Source organism: Ixodes scapularis, unplaced genomic scaffold (genome assembly GCF_016920785.2).
Source record: "Ixodes scapularis isolate PalLabHiFi unplaced genomic scaffold, ASM1692078v2 PGA_scaffold9__187_contigs__length_104089568, whole genome shotgun sequence".
Classification (NCBI taxonomy): domain Eukaryota; kingdom Metazoa; phylum Arthropoda; class Arachnida; order Ixodida; family Ixodidae; genus Ixodes; species Ixodes scapularis.
Window position 1 is genome coordinate 72451920 of NW_024609884.1, and position 20308 is coordinate 72472227.

The following is a 20308-nucleotide window of genomic DNA, read 5'->3' on the forward strand; positions in this document are numbered from 1 at the left end:
TTTAGGCGTGAATTGAATCCATGAACCCCTCGGTTGCTATTCAGACATGCTATGACTAGGGCATGTGCGCCGCACTTTCTGCTCACTGGTAGGAAAAGCATGAGAAGCAAATGAGAAGGCAATACAATGGGACCCGATAGCGCTATCGCGTGCCACTCTTAAAGGCAAAGCTTAAGCGTTGTCCAAGTTTTTGTTTTGCAAGAGCTATGCAATTCTATGGGCTGCAGAGTGGTACTATCTAACTCGATGGGCAGTTGTGGTGTGTACGTCAGGGTATGCGCTACCATTCTTATCCCGCCAGCGACTATACCGTAAATACCGAGCATGCGCTCATGTCGCAATAACTCTTTCCTTACCACAGGAAAAAACGTTATGGGGAGGTCTCGGAAAAATTGTTTTTCCTCAAATTCCACTACTAGGTGCATCAAAGCACAATGAAATGTAGCTAAAGGAATTCTCTTTTCAAGAATGTAGATGTCAAACAAAATATTTATTATATAGCACAAGAAAAAAAATGTAATGTCAAATTTTGTGGAACCAACAGGGAAATTTTTATTTTAATTAAATATGCCTTGCAAAGTATCAAATTTAAAAAAAAGTCCAAAATATACATTTTGTACTTTACTCTTCTAGAAACAAATTTTGCGGGCTTGAAAAGCGTCCGTTTAAAACTTCTTGTTCTGCAGAAAAAAAAGTTTGCCCCCATGATAACTGTATCATTCCCCGAAGGGCCCACCAAAGCGTTTCGTGCTACTCCGTAGCGTTATGCTGAGGTCAGGGCCTTTTCGAAGAAAACTTGTTTGTTTTACTGTTGATGGCATAAAATCAAGTCTATATGAGGTTGACACTTGCGGATGAAAAATAATGCATTTAGAACACGCCCAGTACCTCAACAGAAGCTCACAAAGACAATAAATTCACTTGGCGCATAAAACGAAACATACCGACAGGCATCTGCAGATAATTCCGGCTGGTTCGACTCACTCCCACATTCGAAACTAAGATTCAATGAATGAACGTCATCTTCTGACTTACTGCTGCCACTTTCGCCACTTTCGTCCACAAAATTGATTGCATATGCACCAAAATCGCAAGTCAGATGATGTCTGAGAAGTGTTGGCATGTGGCGAGGATACCATGCCTGATGCATTTGCTCACAATCTTGGAAGCCTAAATTTGCGCAAAAGACTTGTCCTTTTGCAGAAAACCGAAATTCAAATTAGTGTTCCTCCGTAACATTCTAGATGGTGCCACATTTCGAAAGACAGCGCTGAAATGCGTTGAAAGCGTTGAAATAGAGGTTTGAAATGCATCAATCCAATTGAATGATTTGAGTAGGTGTGGCAAGGAAGTTGATAGGCAGTCACCTCTACTTTTTAAACGTTTGAAATATAAACGAAGGACATATGAAGTGCCCTCCCTATCGAACGTCTGATCCCTTCGAATTAACCGAGGTGATACTCCGTGTCAGCTGCTTCTCCGAGAAGCTGGGGCAAGGTGGTGCAGAGCGGGGAAGCTTGATGCGAAAGTGCCAGCGCAAAGTAGGCATGACGAGAGCAGTACGGCTGCTTTAAAAATGAGGGGTTCCACCAGACCCCTGTACTGATCCTATACAATTCCGAGTGCTTATCCCCATTTTTTTTTTGTGATTTTCTCCAAATTTTGGGTGGGCATTTGCTCAGTATTTTATTGTGAACCCGTCAGTATAGCGAGAGGGAACACTGCACCTCTTTCTTATTTTAATATTTTTTTTCTAAGTCTAGATTCTAATGCATATGATCTTTCTTCTCTGCATGTGCAGCAAGTGTGGCTGGGAGGAGTCGTCCCAGAGCCTCGCCGAGTTGGGCTTTCTGCTCATGGATGCATTTGGACCCCGTACGGGCTTTGGAAGGGGTCCTAACACTGCAATTTCTAACGACTGCTGTCAGCTGGGCTTGAGTATCATCCTGGAAATCTTCAAGGTCAACAAAATTGCCTGCTATAACATTCTTGACCTGCTCTCAAAACGCCTACTTCCCAAGACTACTGCACCAGTGGAACACTATTTCGGTAAGTTGCTCAATTCTCTCGCCTCTGTTATGTCTTTCTGTCGGGGGCAAATGCGTTTTTTAGTTGTAGAACCTGATTGGCATGTTTTTTGGAAGTCCGAGGTAAAATAATCTGTAATCTGAGAATACATAACAACCGGTAACTCCTTTGGGGGCCTATACGTGAGAGAGGAAGCAACTCGTACAACAATTTATTTCACATAGACCTCTCTTTTTTTTTCTTTTTAATTTATTGTTTGATATTAATTTCTATGAGTGAGGAAAGTTTCCGAGCCCATCGAGCTAACTCAGATTCTTCCCTGTGCATACACTGTGTAGTCGCTGCTCCTAGCATGCAGGTGCAAACCTTGACGCATGCGGTGCACAACCATGAATTAGGAACTACCCACAGATTGAAACTAGCAAAGCAGGAGGAAGCAGAGCAAAAATCGTGGCCATGCAGCCTAGTGTGTCATGTCAGCTGCGCCAGGTGGGAGTCTTTGGATGTCGGAACTGGGAAGACAAATGCCACCAGTGGTTAACTGATGCATGTGTGCCTAGTTCAACGGGACTGGCGTTCATGAACATACCAGCCGAGAAAGTGTATCAATCCCGAACGTATCAATTGTGTGAACACCTATGTTGGAGATATGTCAACCATTCCATCTCAGCAATTTCATGTACGGTATGTAAAGCCACAAATAGAAAGAGGGGTTCATGTTGGTTTAGCATTCTGCGATTTTAGAACCCAAAAACGGCGGGACGATAACAAAACAAGAATTGGCTTTGTTATGCTTTTTTTTCTGTTTGTGTTCAGAGCCTGCATCGGTAAGAGAAAAAGGGTTGCGCCACTTCCAGGGCGTACATACAAATAGACCCAAATCTACATCGGAGCGGCCCCACAATTCCCCGCACGGTGTGGTGCAATGTGGGGTCGTCGAAATGTCTTGTGGGATTTTCCAGAAAGGTCTATTTTGCTGCCTCTGCAAAATGGGTTCGACACCCCGTCATTGCACCAACACGCCGGATTACTTACGTTTATGCCTTCCAGTGGCACACCAGTTTGTGAAGATTGCAGAGACCAAGATGCTGTGAGGAGTTTGCACCTTAAGTAACACCAGGCAAACCTGGTGTTACTTAATCACCTGAATGAAGGCCTAGGCGATCGAGGGTGCAACACAGAGATCCGAACTGATCAGTTGCATGTCTCTGCAGAGCTGTTTGCCCGGATGATTCAGGCCTGCCCTCAGCTGCTGGTGCAGTGCCAGGCAAGGATTCAGCAGTTATTAGGACAGCTTCCCAATCTGCCTTGCCACACGACGACGCAGCTTCTGCGGGCGGCTACACCCCTCATCAAGGTCTCCCTCGCACTCAGGGATTGGCTCATGATCATGCTGCGCAAGCTTGTCTTTCACCGGTAAACCCTACTCTGCCCCTGTGCTTGTAGCGGGGCAAACTATGGTGGGAAAACGATTCCTCCGTATTGTTTACAATTCCTGCAATTCAACTGATAGTTTGTTATGATTAAAACTTCTTTCACAGCCTTCATACCTTTCATTTCACATTGATCTCCACTATAAAGTTGCCATTCCCTATTGCAGCAAAAATATGTATTTTGAATGCTCCCTACCTAAGACCGGCTCAGAGTGGAACTGCCTTTCCAGAGACACCCCCTCCTTCACAGTTGCCTTAACCAAACACTTCTCTAATCATGCACTTTGTTAATTAAAAAAAAATTATACATTTTATAACACCTTTGAAAACTGGGTTAATCTAGACTTGGGCGCTTGTCCGATCAAGTCGAGCGCTTGATGTGTAGTTTGCAGAATTCCCAAGTTAGGGATATGTTAAAAGTGGGTGCTTCTGCAGTATTTTATGGTAAATAAAGGCTCTCCATCAAACTTTTTTTCTTTTTTATTTTCACAGTACAGCGTTCCATAAACGTAGAGTCATCATTTTTCCAAGACATCTCATGTGTACTAGGGTGCATGTGTGCTTACTCAAAGAGATGTCTGAGGTGTCACTGCTTTGGAATCTAGGTGTTGTCCCCTTTTCTTTTCATGTACAGTCGCCGGCCATATGAGCTTCCCCGGCCGAACGCCGACCGGATCAGTGAAAATCCCGCACGCGGCGCATCGAGCATTGCCACGTTTTGGGAGCCGGGCTATTGGGACCCAACTATTCCGTTATCAAAAGGGTGGACGCATAACATTTATTGGGATTCCGGCCTTTAGAAGTGTGAATCACGAAAACATGGCCGATTAGAATTGCCGTCTTCGGGTGTTGGCGCCAAGTGTTCGGAGATGATGTTACAACTGCTGATAAACTGGAGCTTGCTTTAGGCATAGATAAAGCAGCAGTGTTCGATCGATGTTTACAAATGTAAAAACCCTATGTTTGATATGATATTAGGCATGACAACAATGATCCCTCGGCAAGCAAGAAGTGGCCGACCAGAAAACCATCTGCAAAGTCGTCGTGGAGAGAATTACCCTTGGCGAAACAACACGCTACTGAGCGCAGAACAGTAGAGTCTCCTCGATAAAACGCGTTCATGAAAAGTGCCTGAATCTTTATTCGGCTTCGACACAAATCTTTTTTTTTTTGTTGTTGTTGTTGTTGTTATCTATGGCACATCTTTATAGATTAAATAAATTATTTGAAAATCGCTTGTCATTGTCTAGTCTAGGTTTGAGAAAGATTGTAAGAAAGGGGTTTTGTGTGTAGGATTACTCTTCAGGTAGGAAATATTTATAATGACAAACCGGTTTCACAAATAAAAAAGTAGCATATAACATGTCAGAGACAGTGTTGCGGAGTTGCCACTCCGAAGTTGGAATGATTCCGGAATCATTCCGCATTTTCACGACCCCGGAATGGAATGGGAATGGAATGGCGGCAACGTTGAGGGGAATGGAATGGGAATGGAATTAGGTGCCTTTTGTCCGGAATGGAATGGGAATGGAATGGGCACAGTTCTTTTTTTGTGTGTGTGTTTACGGTCAGCTAAACCGGGCCAGTCAGCGAGTCAGTTGCTCAGAAATAAAATGAGCGGGAAACTGTTAGCCCGCTTGGAGCTCTAACAGAGTTATACACACAAAAAATGCAATACATAAAACTAGCGTCAAAGCAAAGGGGGAAACGGGGGTAACGTGGCGCCTTTCACGGACGTGCAGGCGTCGGGCTTCGATGGCGTGGCACGAGAGCGAAACAAGAAACCAAGCACAAAGCAAAAGAAAAGGGAGCGGCAAAGAAAGAAACCGCCATGCACAACTCATCGTCCTTCTTGTCATGCTTTTTTTGTTGTTGCGACGGTTTGTAGAATGCACGCGCGCGCACAGAGATCTGGGAGTGGAAGCGACTCCTAACTCGCAGAGCTCTGATAACTCGTTGACTCGGGCGCCGCCGAAAGATGATCAGGTATTGTTTTCTTATAGTTCGAGGAGCGTTGTTTAGCAGGCAGCCAGCCCTGCCAGCCCTGCTGCCTTCCACGTTCATTCGCGTGCACTCCTTTGAAGTGCGAAATGTAGGTTTGCTTCGGCATTAAAACAAAGCGAGATTCACTTCCCTCTTCTCCTCTTGCGCTTTGCTCCGAGGCTTGTTTTTTTATACTGCATTTGTACTGTAAGTCCGCCTTTTACTTGGTCTTTGTTCCGATGCTTGTTTTTTGTGTTATATGTTTTAGTGGGTTGGTGTTACAAGCAAGCTAGCGGATTTCCGTTCATTTCCTTTGAGTTCAGTCTCTGCATACTTCGTTTTACCTTGCGATGGACCGCTACGGACGCTACGAGTCACCCTAGGCAATCCAGCACCGTGAGCGGGACTGCAGGGCCACGCGACTTTCAGAAAGCACTTTCGATGGCTCTCGTGCTGTCTGTTGAGGTCCATCGTAAGGTGACGTAGACTATCGTCACCGCTCTTGGTGTGACCGAACTGACTAGACCTGGAGAAAAACCGTCCCGCGCCAGACGAGGTGCGACCGTTGCTGTGAGGGCAACTGAGAAGGAGAGCTTTGTGCTAGCTACCACTGAGGTTTTGGCTTTCGCGTGTCTCGGCTGTCCGGTCTGCATTTGTGTTCCTTGTCCTGGACCCTGTTTGAGGCGGTGAGAAGTCAGTTGGACGGTGTTGTTAAGGAAACACGGGGAATTCCAATTCGAACAGTGCGGTATTACCCCGTTAATTGTATCTTGATGTGAAGAGCTTTGTCAACGCTGACTCGCCCGACCCGTCGCCACAACGCGAACAACCGACACCGAAGTAGAAGAATGAATCGGTTGGTACCGTCAACTGCTACATCACAATTCAGACGAGAAGACAAGATAAATACAGATCGAGTCATGGCAACGTGGAAGACAGTTTTTGACATTAGTCGCAAAGAAAATAAGCAAGCTGCACGCTGAAAGTTGTGCAACGATACGAAACTGTACACGGTGCGTGCAGTCGGCGTATATCATCGAACTTTATTCGCCATCTGAAGAGGAAACACGAGAATGAGTATGCGAAGGGTGGAAAAGGGCAGGCGAACCAGCCAAAAATTGAATTGAATATGATAAGAAATATTGAGATTCGTAAAGCAAGCGTGAACTTATGCGTTTTAAAACAGGTTTCGTGACATGGTCTATACGGTCCCTCGTGCTGCGCCGCACAGGTTACATTTTGTCAGAGGATGTGTTCTTGCCGCTGTGCATGGAATCGCTTTCAGCAGTGTATTAGTTTGTTGCTGTATTTGAAGAATACAGTAATATAGCTTATTCCTGCGCCACGCACGAACTGGATATTTTTATGGTCTTGTCAAACAAACACGCTGGCCGCGTATGTCCTAAAAGACAAATGCAAAAAAGTTTAAAAAAGAAAAGAAAATGAGTGGATTTAAGTTTTGTTGTTTGTTGTGAGTCACGTGGTCGCGAGACCGATGTCTTAAACAAGCATCAACATATCAAGGGGCTTTCTTGATGTTTGCAGTACATTGTAAATAAACACTTTGCGCCACCAGCGGTCCGCTTAGTAAAATCAGTGCTGTTTTAAGGAATTTAGTATTTTTTTTGCAATTGTCTCTGCATTTGATAATGTCAGCTTTATGCTGCTTATGCCGGCAACACAATGTAGTTGTCAAGTGCCAATTTTTACGTTTAGGAATTAAAGGAATGGAATGGAACGATTCAGCCATTCCAGCAGTGGGAATGGGCCCAGTGTCTCCATTCCTAGAAATTGATAGGAATTCAATTATTGAAAACTCTAATTCCCCGGAATGGAATTGGAATGGAAGGGGGGTGCCCATTCCGCAACACTGGTCAGAGATATTATGCAGTGAAGAATTTCGATAAGCTGTCTGCGTTTACCTACAACCGGAAGCGGGATTGTAATCGGCCGTGCTTCAGATTCACATTCCAAAACGCGGAATGCTATTCCTGCATCCCAGGCACGTAGCCAGGGGGGGGCCCATGGGGCCCGGGCCCGGGCCCCCTCCGAAATCTTGCATTTTGCTGGGACCTCCTCTCCCCCCTCCCCCTCCCCCTCATACAGCATTTTGTCATGTGCGGGCCCCCCCCCCCCCCCCCCCCCCCGAAACAAAATTCTGGGTACGTGCCTGCTGCGTCCACCCCTTTGATAATGGAATGGTCTGGTCCCAATAGCCCAGCTCCCAGAACGCGGCAACGCTTGACGCGCCGCATGCGGGATTTTCACTGCTCCGGTCGGCGTTTGGCCGGGAGAGCTCATATGGCCGGCAACTGTACAAATTTGGCTTCCCAACTGTATGAGTTTCTTTCATCCCTTGCTAATGGACAAGAATTGGTAGCAGCGATGCCTGCATTTGGGACCGAAGGGGAGCTCTTTCCTAACCGAACCTGCACTATCCTTTACTCACAGGGAGCTTGAATCTCGCAAGGTGGCAGTGTCTGGCATCCTTATACTGCTCCGCAACCTGAAGTCTTTGGAACCTGTCGGACTACACGGACAGGAAAATGAGTTCACCCTGAGCCAGGTAGCCACTAGTGCAAAAGACATTCCACAGGATTGTGAACAAGACGTGTCACTTACATTTTCTATCTGCTTCGTGAATGCTGACAGATTCGGGTGGAAGTGTCCCAGCCGAGTGACCCTAGCTCTCACAGAGCTGTGTGCATGGAGCTGCTGGGACTGCTCAACAAGTGCTTGACGCAACAGGGTTCTGTGCGGCAACTTTTGTACCAGGTGTCTGTAAACTCTTTGCTTGCTAGAGCTTTATAGTTCATCCTTTTCTGGATTCCCGGTTTGAGGGTTTTTCGGTGTGAAGCTGCAAGGGCGTGACATGAGCAAGCACGAATGTTCCTTCGAGTGAGGACGTTAAATCCTGTTAGTGCCACTGATCTGCGATGACCTGGGCTCAGCCCCCAAGACACGTTTTGTGCCCACTGTCGTCACAGTGGGCAGAAAACGTTCATCTTTTGACCCCAAGTTAGTACAAAGGAGCTTCTCTCCTTCCTAGTGGTGTCTTTTCTTTCCTCGAGTTTCCTACCAAGATAATTCTTGACCCAAGTCTCCTACAGGAGGGCACCACTTCCGCCAAAAGAGGCAAAAATAGAGATTAAATGTTACTCAGAATGAACTCACAGGGACTCATCACCAGTGTTGCCAGATTGGGTTATTAAAGGGCAACTCCGCTTCATTTTTGGTTTTGAAAAAACAATGCAGTCCTCTTCAGTATCGCCTAGGAAGACCACACAGCAAATATTACGACGCAGTTCTGTCCAAATGTTTCTTAAACGGTCCGTCAAACTTTGCAACTCGCCAAGTTGCCGAAATCGGCTGACTCGAGCGGGCGAATTCAGGCGCAGCCAACAGCGCAGTCAAGGCTACGGCATGGGCGGAGCCAACATTGAGCTAAACGTCATCTTCGTGGCCCCCTTTTGCTTGTTTTTACTTCTCTGATCGAGTGTAGCGCATGACGTCAGCAACGTTGCCTCTCGGCGCTCAGCGGTGTCCACGTGATTGGCGTACGCGCCTGCGCAGCGCGCTTCTTGGGAGCAGACCAACCGCCCGCCGTGGTCCCGCCGTTACCGCTGTCTTCCTCGTCACAACCACCGTCGTCGTCTCACTGTTTGTGATTATTGCCTCTCGGAGTTTCGTCCACACTATGGACACCACGTGCGCAGAGTCGCAGACTTATGCTGCAGTTGTGCAGACGTCGTCGATTGCCCTAGACACCAAAACGTGGCGAAGAGTGCGGTGCAGACGACACTCGCGCCTGCCGCACGCCCGCCCCCATCCCGCCTTTTGTTGGGCCGAGGATCACGTGACATCTCGTACCACGTGATGGCCACGTACTTGGCGGCCCGAGGCCAATGTTGCCGGACGGAGCCGAAGTTTCGGTTTCGATTTCCGCTCGTGTTTAAAATTAGATTTAAAAATATATATCCCATTTTTCGCGAAGCAAACGACGTAGTGTCTTTTACTAGGCCTTTTTAATTCGAAATCACTCATTATCCCGAAATCTTCTGAATTGAGCGGAGTTGCCCTTTAATAGCCAAATTGGGCCAGCCAATCCAGAAATGCAGGTTATTTTAGAAAGACTCATAAAGATTAAAAAATGCAGCGACACTTTCTAAAAGCATAGTTTCTATAAGCAAACACGGGCAGAATAGTTAGAACCAGACTTGGACGTAGTTCAACTACCCTACTCAAACTACTGTAGTTTAACTACTTTTCCGAGTAACTTGGTAACTTTCAATTACAACTTTATTTGGGTAATTTTTAGTTTAATTTAACTACGTTTTTCAAATAACTTCTACTCAAATTACCAACTACTTTCGAAATCTAATGCTAGATTTTCTCATCAGAAAGGTCTGAGTGCAGAAATAAATAAGACGCTGGCGGATGAAGTGGTATTCCCCAACATGGGGCCCCCTCAGATTCCGTTCCCACGCACTTATACTCGGCAGCCGTAGAAACTGCATCACAGACGTCCTTGGGCCAAGGTGGCGACGAGCAACCAAAACATAACACCGGCGCGCACGAACGCAGGCATAGGTGCCTAACAAGCCTTAGTCGGGTATTGACCTAATCCGGTAACGCACTCAGGCGTTGTGCGTCCAGCTGCAACCGTGAAAGACGGGGACACTCCGAGGGTGTTTGTTTTCATGTTGTCTGCCTCTAGTGAGTTCTGACTCAAGTGGTAGGTTCCGCGGCAGGCGGCATTGGAATGACCTCGCAGCTGGGCGCCTGTTCCCATGGTCGCCTCGTCGTCAGCGCATACTCCCTTGCAAAGCCGGACTCCCCCGCGCACAAACATAGACACGGATAATCCCTTCATTGGAGCAGGTTCCCGCTTTCAGCTGCAATTGTACAAGCGCCGATGCTTGTTCACGTAATCCTTCGCGTGCTTCTGACCTTCCACGCCAGGGAGACCTCCTCTTTGTTGAAAACGTTTTACTTGTCAGGGCGTGTCAGGCGCGTCAGGATACCGTAGTCGCCGGCGAGGATTGCGAGTCACCCTTGGGAGATCCTTTTGTTGGACCGGGCGTCAGCGGCGAAGTATACTTCGTTTCATTTTCTGTTAAACCCAAGCAATTTTTTTTTTTGTTTCAGAGGCGTAGCACTAGCACTGCAACGAGACGCGCAGTCTTCCGGATAATCTAATCGTCGTGGTGCGAGACTTGATCCGTAAGAATAAAGATGGTCAGTCATAAAAATCTCAACTTTCCGAAGAAAAAATAAAAAAGGAGGAGAGTTTGTTATAAAAGACCCGCTAGGCCGAGGCAAGCCTCACATGTTTCTTCATGGGCACCAAAGATGCCGACACTCGCTTACCCGACCCTGCACAGCCTGTTTTTGAAATTGAACGCTCTTTGCATCCAGTGTCACGGTAGAACGTCTGTTTAGCTTGACTGAGGACGTCATTAGAAGGAAAAGGGGAAACTCTCCGATAAGAACTTTGAAAGACAATTGATTCTGCGAGCGAATAAACTATTTCGGAAGTCATAAAATGAATGCATTTATTTTAGGCTCGCAGGGTTTTTCACAGATCAAAACCGATGTTCATTTTACAACCGCAAAAATATAAGAAGTAACTTCGAAAGTAACTTCAAAGTAACTCGCTACTTTTTTACAGTAGTTAGTAGTTTACTCAATTACTATTGCAAATGCGTAATTTCTACTCTACTCCAATTACTTTTGGTGTCGATACTCAGTAACTTAACTTAACTACCTTTTTTGAGTAATTTGTACATGTCTGGTTAGAACCCAGAAGCCCATTGGTGGATCTTCATGGAGGTACTAAAAGAAAAACCACACAAAGATTAGTTTTCCTCCACGTTACCTTCTGGCAGTTCTAATGCCAGTTGATGGATGAGTCATCTGTAAACCACCGTAAGCTCTTTTTTTTCCCCTTTTTTCCGCTGATCTGGGGAGTTCAGAATTACCAACCGCCTATACACCTTTCCAAAAAACACTCGACCCCAGGGGCAACAAACAGTTTTCGAGCCCATTCACTGAGTTTGAGGCTAGACTCTCACCGGCGTCCCTCCTAACCCTATAGTCGAGTGGACTGTGATCTCAATAGGCGCAGTTTCAAACGCTGCTGGCGGCTAAATTCTCGTCTTTTCCCGCTATATTTTGTGTTTCATGGTACATGTATTTTCCCGAGGGCATTGAGAAAGCATTGTACCACATTTGAAAAAAAAAAACAAAAAAAAAAACCTGTAAACTACTTTTGTTAGGTATGCGCGCAACAGAACGAATGCGACTGAAATGTATAGTTCGAGTTACTTGTGTTTTTTTTTTCTTACGATGAGTTTTGACGGTGCCGCGCGATTCGCCGCATGTGAAACGACAAAGCGCTTTGCTGTCAGAAATAAATTCCAACAGAAGACAGCCGAAAAGCATGCATTTTGCACTCCCACAAATAATGTGTCTACCGATGGACAGGACATGGACATACAGTTTAGCAAGTGTTAACATTCGAACAATGTATTGTATGTACCACACGATGCAGCGTTATCTGGAAAGAATTTATTTTAGAAAGATCTCAAGTAACAAAGTCACAGTCGACGACAGTCACACCTTGACGATCGGACGGAATCCAAGGTAACTTCGTTTTGGGGCATGTTTTGGGGAGAGCTTCCTTTTTTTTCACAACACCGAGTCAAAGGAACGAACGCGACTGACCCGTTTCCCACCCCAACCCGGACAACTATTTTTGGAGATGACTGAGGATTCTACGCAGATTATTTCTGGGAGGGGGGAGAACAATGTTCGCAAAATCGCGTCGAGGGTCGTTCGACGTCCTTCACCTCCTTCGTTTCCCATGAATGTCGAGCAGAAAAGCTTGAATGGCAGGCGCTTACCAGCCTTATTTCTCACAATGGAAAATAACACAGAAAGGGTATGCAGCACACATAAAGAAAAAAAAAAAAGTGGAAACTTTCAAGAGGGGCGAGAAAACGTCAAATGAAAAACCGCAAAAAACGTAGGTAGAGAACCGCGCTGAGAGGGTCTTCACAGTCCAAGAGAGTGGCAGAAAATTTCTAGCTGATAGAGGGCGCGAGAGTCGCACCAGCCGCATCAGCATCAGCAACATGGAGGCGGCCTAGGAGCGTTTTTCGGAAAGGTGTATACTTCATCTCATCCTAAAATGGATTAAGCACCAAAGCTGCGGGCCGCCAAGTCCTATCACAAGCCATATACAAACCGCATGCTATATCGCCCCGATTTGTGTATCACTGTGCCGGGATGTTTTTGTCTGCTATCCTAGATTTCTAGCTTCTGGCATATTCCAGGTGCATTTGTCAACACTATATTTATGCAATTCTATAGCGGGAATTTTAAATTCCAGCTGTAGAACGCAATCGGATTCTACAACGGGAGGCGTTTGTCTACTAAAGGAGCCGCCTTAAAAAGGTTTGGAAACAAAAAGGCAAAGATACTGTACGACCACTACTGCTAGCCATTTTGGTAACGAAAAAGTGAAAGAAGTTTGCGAGGGGTGCATCCTTCACCGTGCACGCAACAAACACGAGATAGGATTGAATTAGATTGTAATGGTTATATGGGAAAACACAAACATTTTCTGTCAAATCTAGAATTTCTTTTTAAATAAATATTTTATTATTTTAGTTACCAATATAAAACAGCATAACAACAAATTTAAACGGCAATACCTTTGTAATTTGTATTTTTTTGTCGGTACTACAATTTTTTTAGGGGGACTACTTTTCACCACGGAGGCAGGTTTCTTTCAAGGTAGTTCTTAGTATGCCAGCTTTTGGGCCTTAGTCCAGCTTAGGGTGAGACGGAGTATAGTTTGTGATTGTTCTGCGTGAGGAACCATTCGTCTAATAATATATTTATGCACGCCTCACAGAAATGTCACTGTGGGACTGAGGGCAATGCCAAAAGTGTGCAGTTTTTCAGGTCTCAATATAAGTGCCAGTGAAACAAATAGTGTGATAAATCAAATGTTTATGACAATGTCAAAGTATATCCTTAATATATTGTCAGTACACACGTGTATATAGCCAGTCGGAGACCAACCTTGGGAATCGGAAGAGCACTGCCACTTTGGGATAAGTGCAGCACTAACTTTAATTCGTTGATTATGGATACACAAGCGATACTTTGTATGCAAGAGGCAGTGCATATTTTGAGAGATGAAATTGTAAAACACATATTGCAAGGGGTTCAGAAATTTTCCCAAAATAAAGCCTAAAGAAATGGTTTTTTTTTGGGGGGGGAGGGGAGGGGAGGGGAGGGGAGTGGAGTGGAGTGGAGGGGGAGGGGGGGGTGCTGTTTTGGTTATTTTGTTTTATCGGCTTTGACTACATTTGGCCTATTCCTGGCCGCCATTTGGCAGTTTCAAAGTTCCACTATCTGGCAACAACACTGCTCATCACACAGATGTAGTGTTCTGGTTAAGCGCATCACCTCAAGCGATGCTGTTGTGTTGTCAGACGTATCACTGGAAGAGGGCAACATGCAGAACTGTTTTTGTCTGCATGTCGTGGGCCCATTCTAGTCTGTATATCCCTTTCCTCTATGCATTTTTAATTGGTATTGCTACTTTCAGGGGCTCCCAGAGGTGATCAGCCAGAACATCAACCTCTCTGGAGCTGTGCTTGAGCTACTTCTTGTACAGGTGGGATTTCCTCTGAAATGTTTTTTTTATAAGCAAGCTAGGCTTTACTCAAGGAGGCCTAAGTTATATGCAAATGTTGCATGCACCTTATCTTGTGGAGTTCAGAGGTAATGTTTCTTTATTCTTATGAATATTTCAGCTTGAGAAGTACTACAGTGAAGATAAGAACTCCTATCCACCACTTAAGCTGTCGGGCATTGTACAGATCAACATGGACAAGGCTGTCTTGCAAGAACCTCTGGTCTGTTCAAGGGCAACTTACGTCTATTGTTGCATTAATTGCATGGCATGCAGCTAAGCTTCAAATGACATAAATAGAATACAAAAGAGCTGCGCTAATGTGCTGGATTGCCCACCTCATCTTCTATCTTTCCCTTTGAAACTTCATTATCCTCGTTAATAGTGTGGCTATTCTCTTTTACAGAGCCAACTAGTCCTATGCATTCATCGTTGCCTCTCAGTCTGTGATAAGCATGCTCAGGACTGCTCTGATAACTTCGAGGAGTGTGAAGGGGTGGATCCAAAGTCCAAGCTTCAGAAACTGATGCAGAGCCTCACCAGTGTCATGGTGGATGCTGAATTGGAGGATTTTTCGTTGGTACTGTGTCCATTTTCGCTGAAAGACTGTCTCATGCATTTATGGCACAGACAATGTTCACATTTTTCTATTTGTTTGCAACCTAATGTTTCAGGACAAGATGTCAGACTTTAGCACCACAAGTGCTGTGGGTCAAAAGAACAGACTCCTTGCCATGGAGATCATGTGGGTTTGCGAAGCGCTGATGGAGCATTCCTTGTGGAGTGCAAATTGGAGGTAAGTTGGTCAGGTAGGAGGCTTTGGGGACAACTTAACAATGAAGAATTGAGTTTTATTGTTTGCATTTTAGTGCCACAAGTGCCCAGGTGGCTGTCAAGCTGTTCTCGCAGCGTTCTAACATGGAGCAAGTGCTCCGGAATCCTTCCAAAAAGAAAGATGGCAAAACAGCACCGGCGGCAGCACTGAAGAAAAGCCTTCCCTCACTTCTCAGCGCAGAGTTTCTGGAAGCCCTCTTGAAGAACCTCTTTTGGTAAGCCTCAGCATGGCGCCTTGATGGTTGAAATGATGTTATACCTCCATTGTTTCCTCTGTCAAGCTCTGCCTCTGAGTATGAAGGCCTTTCAGAACTTTTGGAAAATGGCACCTTTATGCAATACATGGTCACAGCTGCACGCAATGAACTCGTCAAAGTTCAAAACCCCGGCACGTTTGAGGCACTTTACCATGACCGGTTGCTTGGTTCTCACTTCAGGATTGCAAGGCAAGTGCCTTTGTAGCTATTTTTTCACGAGAGTGGAAGCTTAAAGTAATTAACCGTTGCAACCCTTTTTTTTCCCTTTTTTTTTTTTTTTTTTTTTTTTTTTAGGGTGTTTTTGCAGGTGTGCAAACAGCAGTCAAAGTCAGCAGATGCTACCCTTCCTGCGATCTGCATTGAAAGTCTTGGGAACCTTGTCAGCAGTGTTACGAAGCAGCACCAAGTGGCTCACCTGCCCGTTTTGCTAGCCACCCTAGGTATTAAAAGTTACCATTCGCACCACGGGCTGCAGCTTCTATTCATCCATTATGAGGTCGCGTGCAGACGCCCTGTGCAAGGGAAGCTTATCGTGTATGACTTGTGCAGAAGCGGCCAACATGTCGGAGCAACCAAATCTGGGCCAGCTGATTGAGAGCCAGTTTCGTGTTTACAAGGTAAGTTTGAGCCACTGTCTCCTCAAAGGTTGGGACCTTTGACATACACTGCATTACCATTCAGTTTTTCATGCTTGTATTTTGAGGGATTAATGATAAAGGGCTAATAACACTATTCCTATCCCTTGTAACTGTGTCCCACCCACAATCACATGCTTGGTTTTGCAGGCCTGGGTAATTTATGTACTCATTTATTGTGGATTATACATACATACAAACATATATCCCTGTGAATGCACATATATCGCAAGATAGACAAGTTTCTATGTTGAAATTGGAGCCCTTTCTATATTCTTGCCTTTGTGTGTAAATTGACTGCACTTTTTATTTATTTTATTTTATTTTCCTCAAAGGCCCCCAGAAGATGGGGTATTACATAAGGGGTGGGCATTAGTGTAATAAACAGTGCAAATTATACTGTTTATGTGGATGGACCATGAAAGGTCTTTATTTAAGTGTATGCCTAGGTATTTGTAAGTACTAGTTGCTTGTAAGACAGAACTACCGATGGAGTAATTATAAGTAAATGGATTGGTGCGTTTGTGAAAGGAGACACGTTTACATTTTGAAACATTTAGGACATTTCCCATTTACTGTACCAATTTTCTATAGCTGAAAGGTTTGCCTGCAATTTTACTTGGTCATCGTAACTGTTAATTTTGGAATATAAGACACAATCTTTGGCAAAGAGACGTATGTTATTCGATACTCGGAGCGGCAAATCATTAATGTATATCAAAAAGAGAGGAGGGCCAAGCGCTGTGCCTTGGGGGACTCCAGAAAGAATGGGACTGGTGTTAGAGGGGGTGCTATTTACAGTGACAAGCTGATTTCTGTTGGAAAGCAAGTTGTTAGTCCAGAATAACACGAACGGTTCTAGATTAAGCAGGGCAAGTTTTGACATAGTCGGCGATGCACGTCCTTGTCAAACGCCTTTTCTAAATCGAGAAAAATAGTGTCTGTCTGTGTGTTGTTGGCGAAATTACCATGTAGGTCGTGAAGGAATCGGGCTAGCTGTGTTTCACAAGATAGACTCCTACGGAAACTGTGTTGTGAAGAATGTATAAAACTGTTACGCACTAGGTGATTTATAATGTTGGTGAAAATTATGTGTTCCAAAATTTTGATGACACGCTTGTCAAAGATATAGGCCGGTAATTATATGGTGAAGACCTGTCACTGGATTTGGGGGTTGGAATTATCTTAAATTCCATGAACAAGGACGTAGCCTGTTTGGAGTGATTGAGAGAACAGTAATGCGAGAATGATGCTGCTTACCACTTTTGTGTTTTTCCGTATTTTGCAGTTGATGTTGTCTGGTCCAGCAGCTGATGAAAGCTTCATATTGTTAATCACATTGTCTATGCTATTGTAGTTAACTATTATTGGCTATCATTAAGGAACAACTGTGTTGGTTGTAGTTGGAGGAGTCAGGCTGCACTCTTACGTAAAAACGGAGCAGAAAGCATTATTCAGCATATTAGCACATTCACTGTTACTTAAGGGCTTATCGAAATTACCATGTAAGGTGATTGATGTTACGGGTGAAGGATTTATAGTTTTCCAAAACTTTTTGGAGTTATTCTTAAGCATACTTGGTAGGGTGGTTCCAAAAAAGCTCTGCTTAGCTTGGCGAACTACATTTGTAAAATGTTTTTCTGCTTCATAATACAGTAGCAGTGATGTGATTGCTGCGCCAATTGCGCCAAACTGCGCCAAGGGGCTAACCCTGCTACATCCTGCTACATTTCGCCGAAATATGGGTAATCTGCGCCAAGCCTGCGCCAAAGGACCAATTTCGGTCACCTTTCAAAACCGAAATTAAACTGAGTACCGTAATTGAGCATGCCTGAGCTAGGTGGCGCAAGCGACCCCCCCGACAGAAAGTATGCTGCATCAATCGCCCATCCGGTCTCGCATAGTTTTTCCCGCCGTTCGTCATTTCGCGCTCTCGTGGGTCTCGTCTCGCATCCTGTTGAAAATATTTTAACGATAGATGCAAGCGTATATGGACGCCCCGACGCTCGTAGCTTGCCGGGTACCAGCCATGCCGTCATGTTGTAAAACGAAACCACGTTTTTGAGCATTGGGAGTTACTTGTGATCTGAAGCACTCGCTTCTGAAAGAGACGGCCGTGGCAAAACTATTTTTGGTCCCTGCCTACCACTCGCCGTGGTTATCACGTCGGGTGTTCCCGTCCACACATTGCTGCAGATATGGCGCTTTCTAAAATGAAACGTAAGGACCGCTGCAGGGTAACCAGCAATCCTGTCCTTGTTTAAATTAAACGCTACTACAAAAATCCCTCTAGCTCAAAGACTGTTGTGTCGAAGTACTGTTTACCTAGGTTTCTCTCTGTGGGATTTCTTTTAAGAGGGACCCCGGTACGTGAAAGGTCTGTCGCAAAAAAAAAAGTTTAAGACAAGTCAGCTAGAGCAAAAAAGGCAATGTCTGCACGCTGAACCCGCACAGTGCGCTTGTTTATCTTAAGTTCAGTTGTTGCACAAAGCGCTCCAAGAACTTTTTGACCCTGACTCGCGATGTCTTGCATTGATGCGCTCAGGTTCTTTTTTTTTTTTTTTATTGGCTTTATTGTCCTTGTTTTGTTTGCGCTTTTTAACCTTTTAAATTAGGTTGTGCCTCGCATACTGGCCTGGCAAGCACACGCCGCTGGACTGTTTTTTTTTTTATGCTGGACTGTTACATTTTGCATACAATTTTGGGGACCAGATGGTGACGGAGCGGAGTGGCAGAGTTTCGGTTTCGATCGAACAGCCGTCTTCGTTCGCATAACGAAGCGCGTGCAACTGCAAGCTGCCGAAGTTGCCCTCACGTGCACGCGAACATGGTTTGCACGACAGAGGTACCAGCCGGGACGCTTGAATCCATTGCTTTACATTTGCTTGCTTCTGACGAAAATCTGGCATGTCGGGAACTAGTAAAACGGTGGGAGACGTTTTGGAATTGCTCGGCAACGCCTACAGCACTGTACACATGTGGGATGTCTCAACGTTTCTTTGGAGACATTGAAAGTGGACATTCATTACTTGCCGAAAGCTAAGCGAGGCTTGCAGCAGCCTTGCAGAAAGTTTCAACAAGCAAAAGGAAAAGCACCCACCAGTCGTACTGCACCTTTTTCATGTGTACAGTTTCGTATTGCATTGCAGTAGTTACGTGTTTCATCAGTTGGATACTGCTTCAATTTATTATATTATATAACTAGTAAAGTTTATGCTTTCATATTTACTGCTAAGCTGGTCATTTTCAAATAAATTTAATATGTGCAATTTGGTTCTTATCTATAGCGGGTACATATATATATATGTATCATTTAACTGAAGCATTGCAAAATATGTTGTGTCATTGGCATTTCAGTTAACAACTTGAACGACTCCCAGGTCATCTAACTTGACCCTAATTTGTTTATTGTGGCGAGCAAGGTGCCCTTCCTTTTTCCAGCACTTAAAACAAATATTTTTATTTTTATAAAAAAAAAAAATCTGCTTCAAAAGCCACTTTTTGCTGCTCCGAAACACTGTTTTGGCTGCTCTAAAAGCCACTTTTGCTGCTCCAAAACACTGTTTTGGCTGCTCCAAAGGGCACTTTTGCTGCGCCAAAACACTATTTTGGCTGCTCCAAAACGGCTTAGGCCAATCACATCACTGCAGTAGCCACATAGAAGGTATGTTTTTACTTTGGCTAATCTAAATAAACACTTTTTTTGTTGTTCATTTTTCTAATTGCATTGTTAAACCATGGGGCAAATGGTTTGCTTTTAAATGGTAGGCGTTTTTAGGTAAGTTCGAACGACCATGTCCGGCGACCATTTTTAATTTTGATGAAAAAAAAAAATATTTTGCTGGCTCCATGCCCACAAGAATAAAACCAATCCTCGTTTTGGAAAAAAAGAAAGTCTGTGAAAAAACATTTGTAAGCGCCCTCTCAGTCATGTGCACGTTTTGCATATAGCACAATGTTGGCATTTCGGGCGGCTTCCCCGAAAAAACTGTTCTGGCTATGGGTCTAGAAATATTTACTGATAAATTAGGCATAGGAAGGATTAACAAAAAGTATTAACCACCGACTATTAGGGTCGTTATTTTGAGAGAAAAAATTGCAAATACGGCACATTGCGCAATAACGCTCTGGATTAAAGATTTTTTTCTCTATACATAAAAGCTAAGGTCTTCAAACCTTGCCAGTGTGTTGCCCTGTATATAGTTCATCTGTGCATGAAATATTGTCCTGGTTAGCGGGAGAAATTTACAAGAATTGCTCACACAGGGGCATTTAACTAAATATGCATTATTTTGAAAATCCTTTTAAAAAAAAAGACTATCTTTAATATTCTTTAGACTCTCCGAAATTCACGTTTTTAATATGTACTGACGGACTCTTCAAAAACATAATGCAATATTTGTGTGGCTTTGAAGTTATAAAGCGAGA

General features: G+C 44.5%; 1 protein-coding gene across 2 annotated transcripts in view; it reads left to right on the forward strand.

The window, feature by feature from the left end:
* Positions 1–20308, forward strand: part of LOC8035993 (Fanconi anemia group I protein) — a 76343-nt gene that overhangs the window by 39126 nt on the left and 16909 nt on the right. For both annotated transcript variants that reach the window (XM_040216834.3, XM_040503285.2), the window contains exons 12-23: positions 1802–2049; positions 3243–3444; positions 7896–8010; positions 8097–8219; positions 14068–14136; positions 14276–14377; positions 14561–14734; positions 14829–14950; positions 15024–15203; positions 15270–15434; positions 15540–15685; positions 15795–15862. In XM_040216834.3, coding sequence (XP_040072768.2) covers positions 1802–2049; positions 3243–3444; positions 7896–8010; positions 8097–8219; positions 14068–14136; positions 14276–14377; positions 14561–14734; positions 14829–14950; positions 15024–15203; positions 15270–15434; positions 15540–15685; positions 15795–15862 — 1714 coding nt within the window. The remainder of the gene's footprint in view (positions 1–1801; positions 2050–3242; positions 3445–7895; positions 8011–8096; positions 8220–14067; positions 14137–14275; positions 14378–14560; positions 14735–14828; positions 14951–15023; positions 15204–15269; positions 15435–15539; positions 15686–15794; positions 15863–20308) is intronic.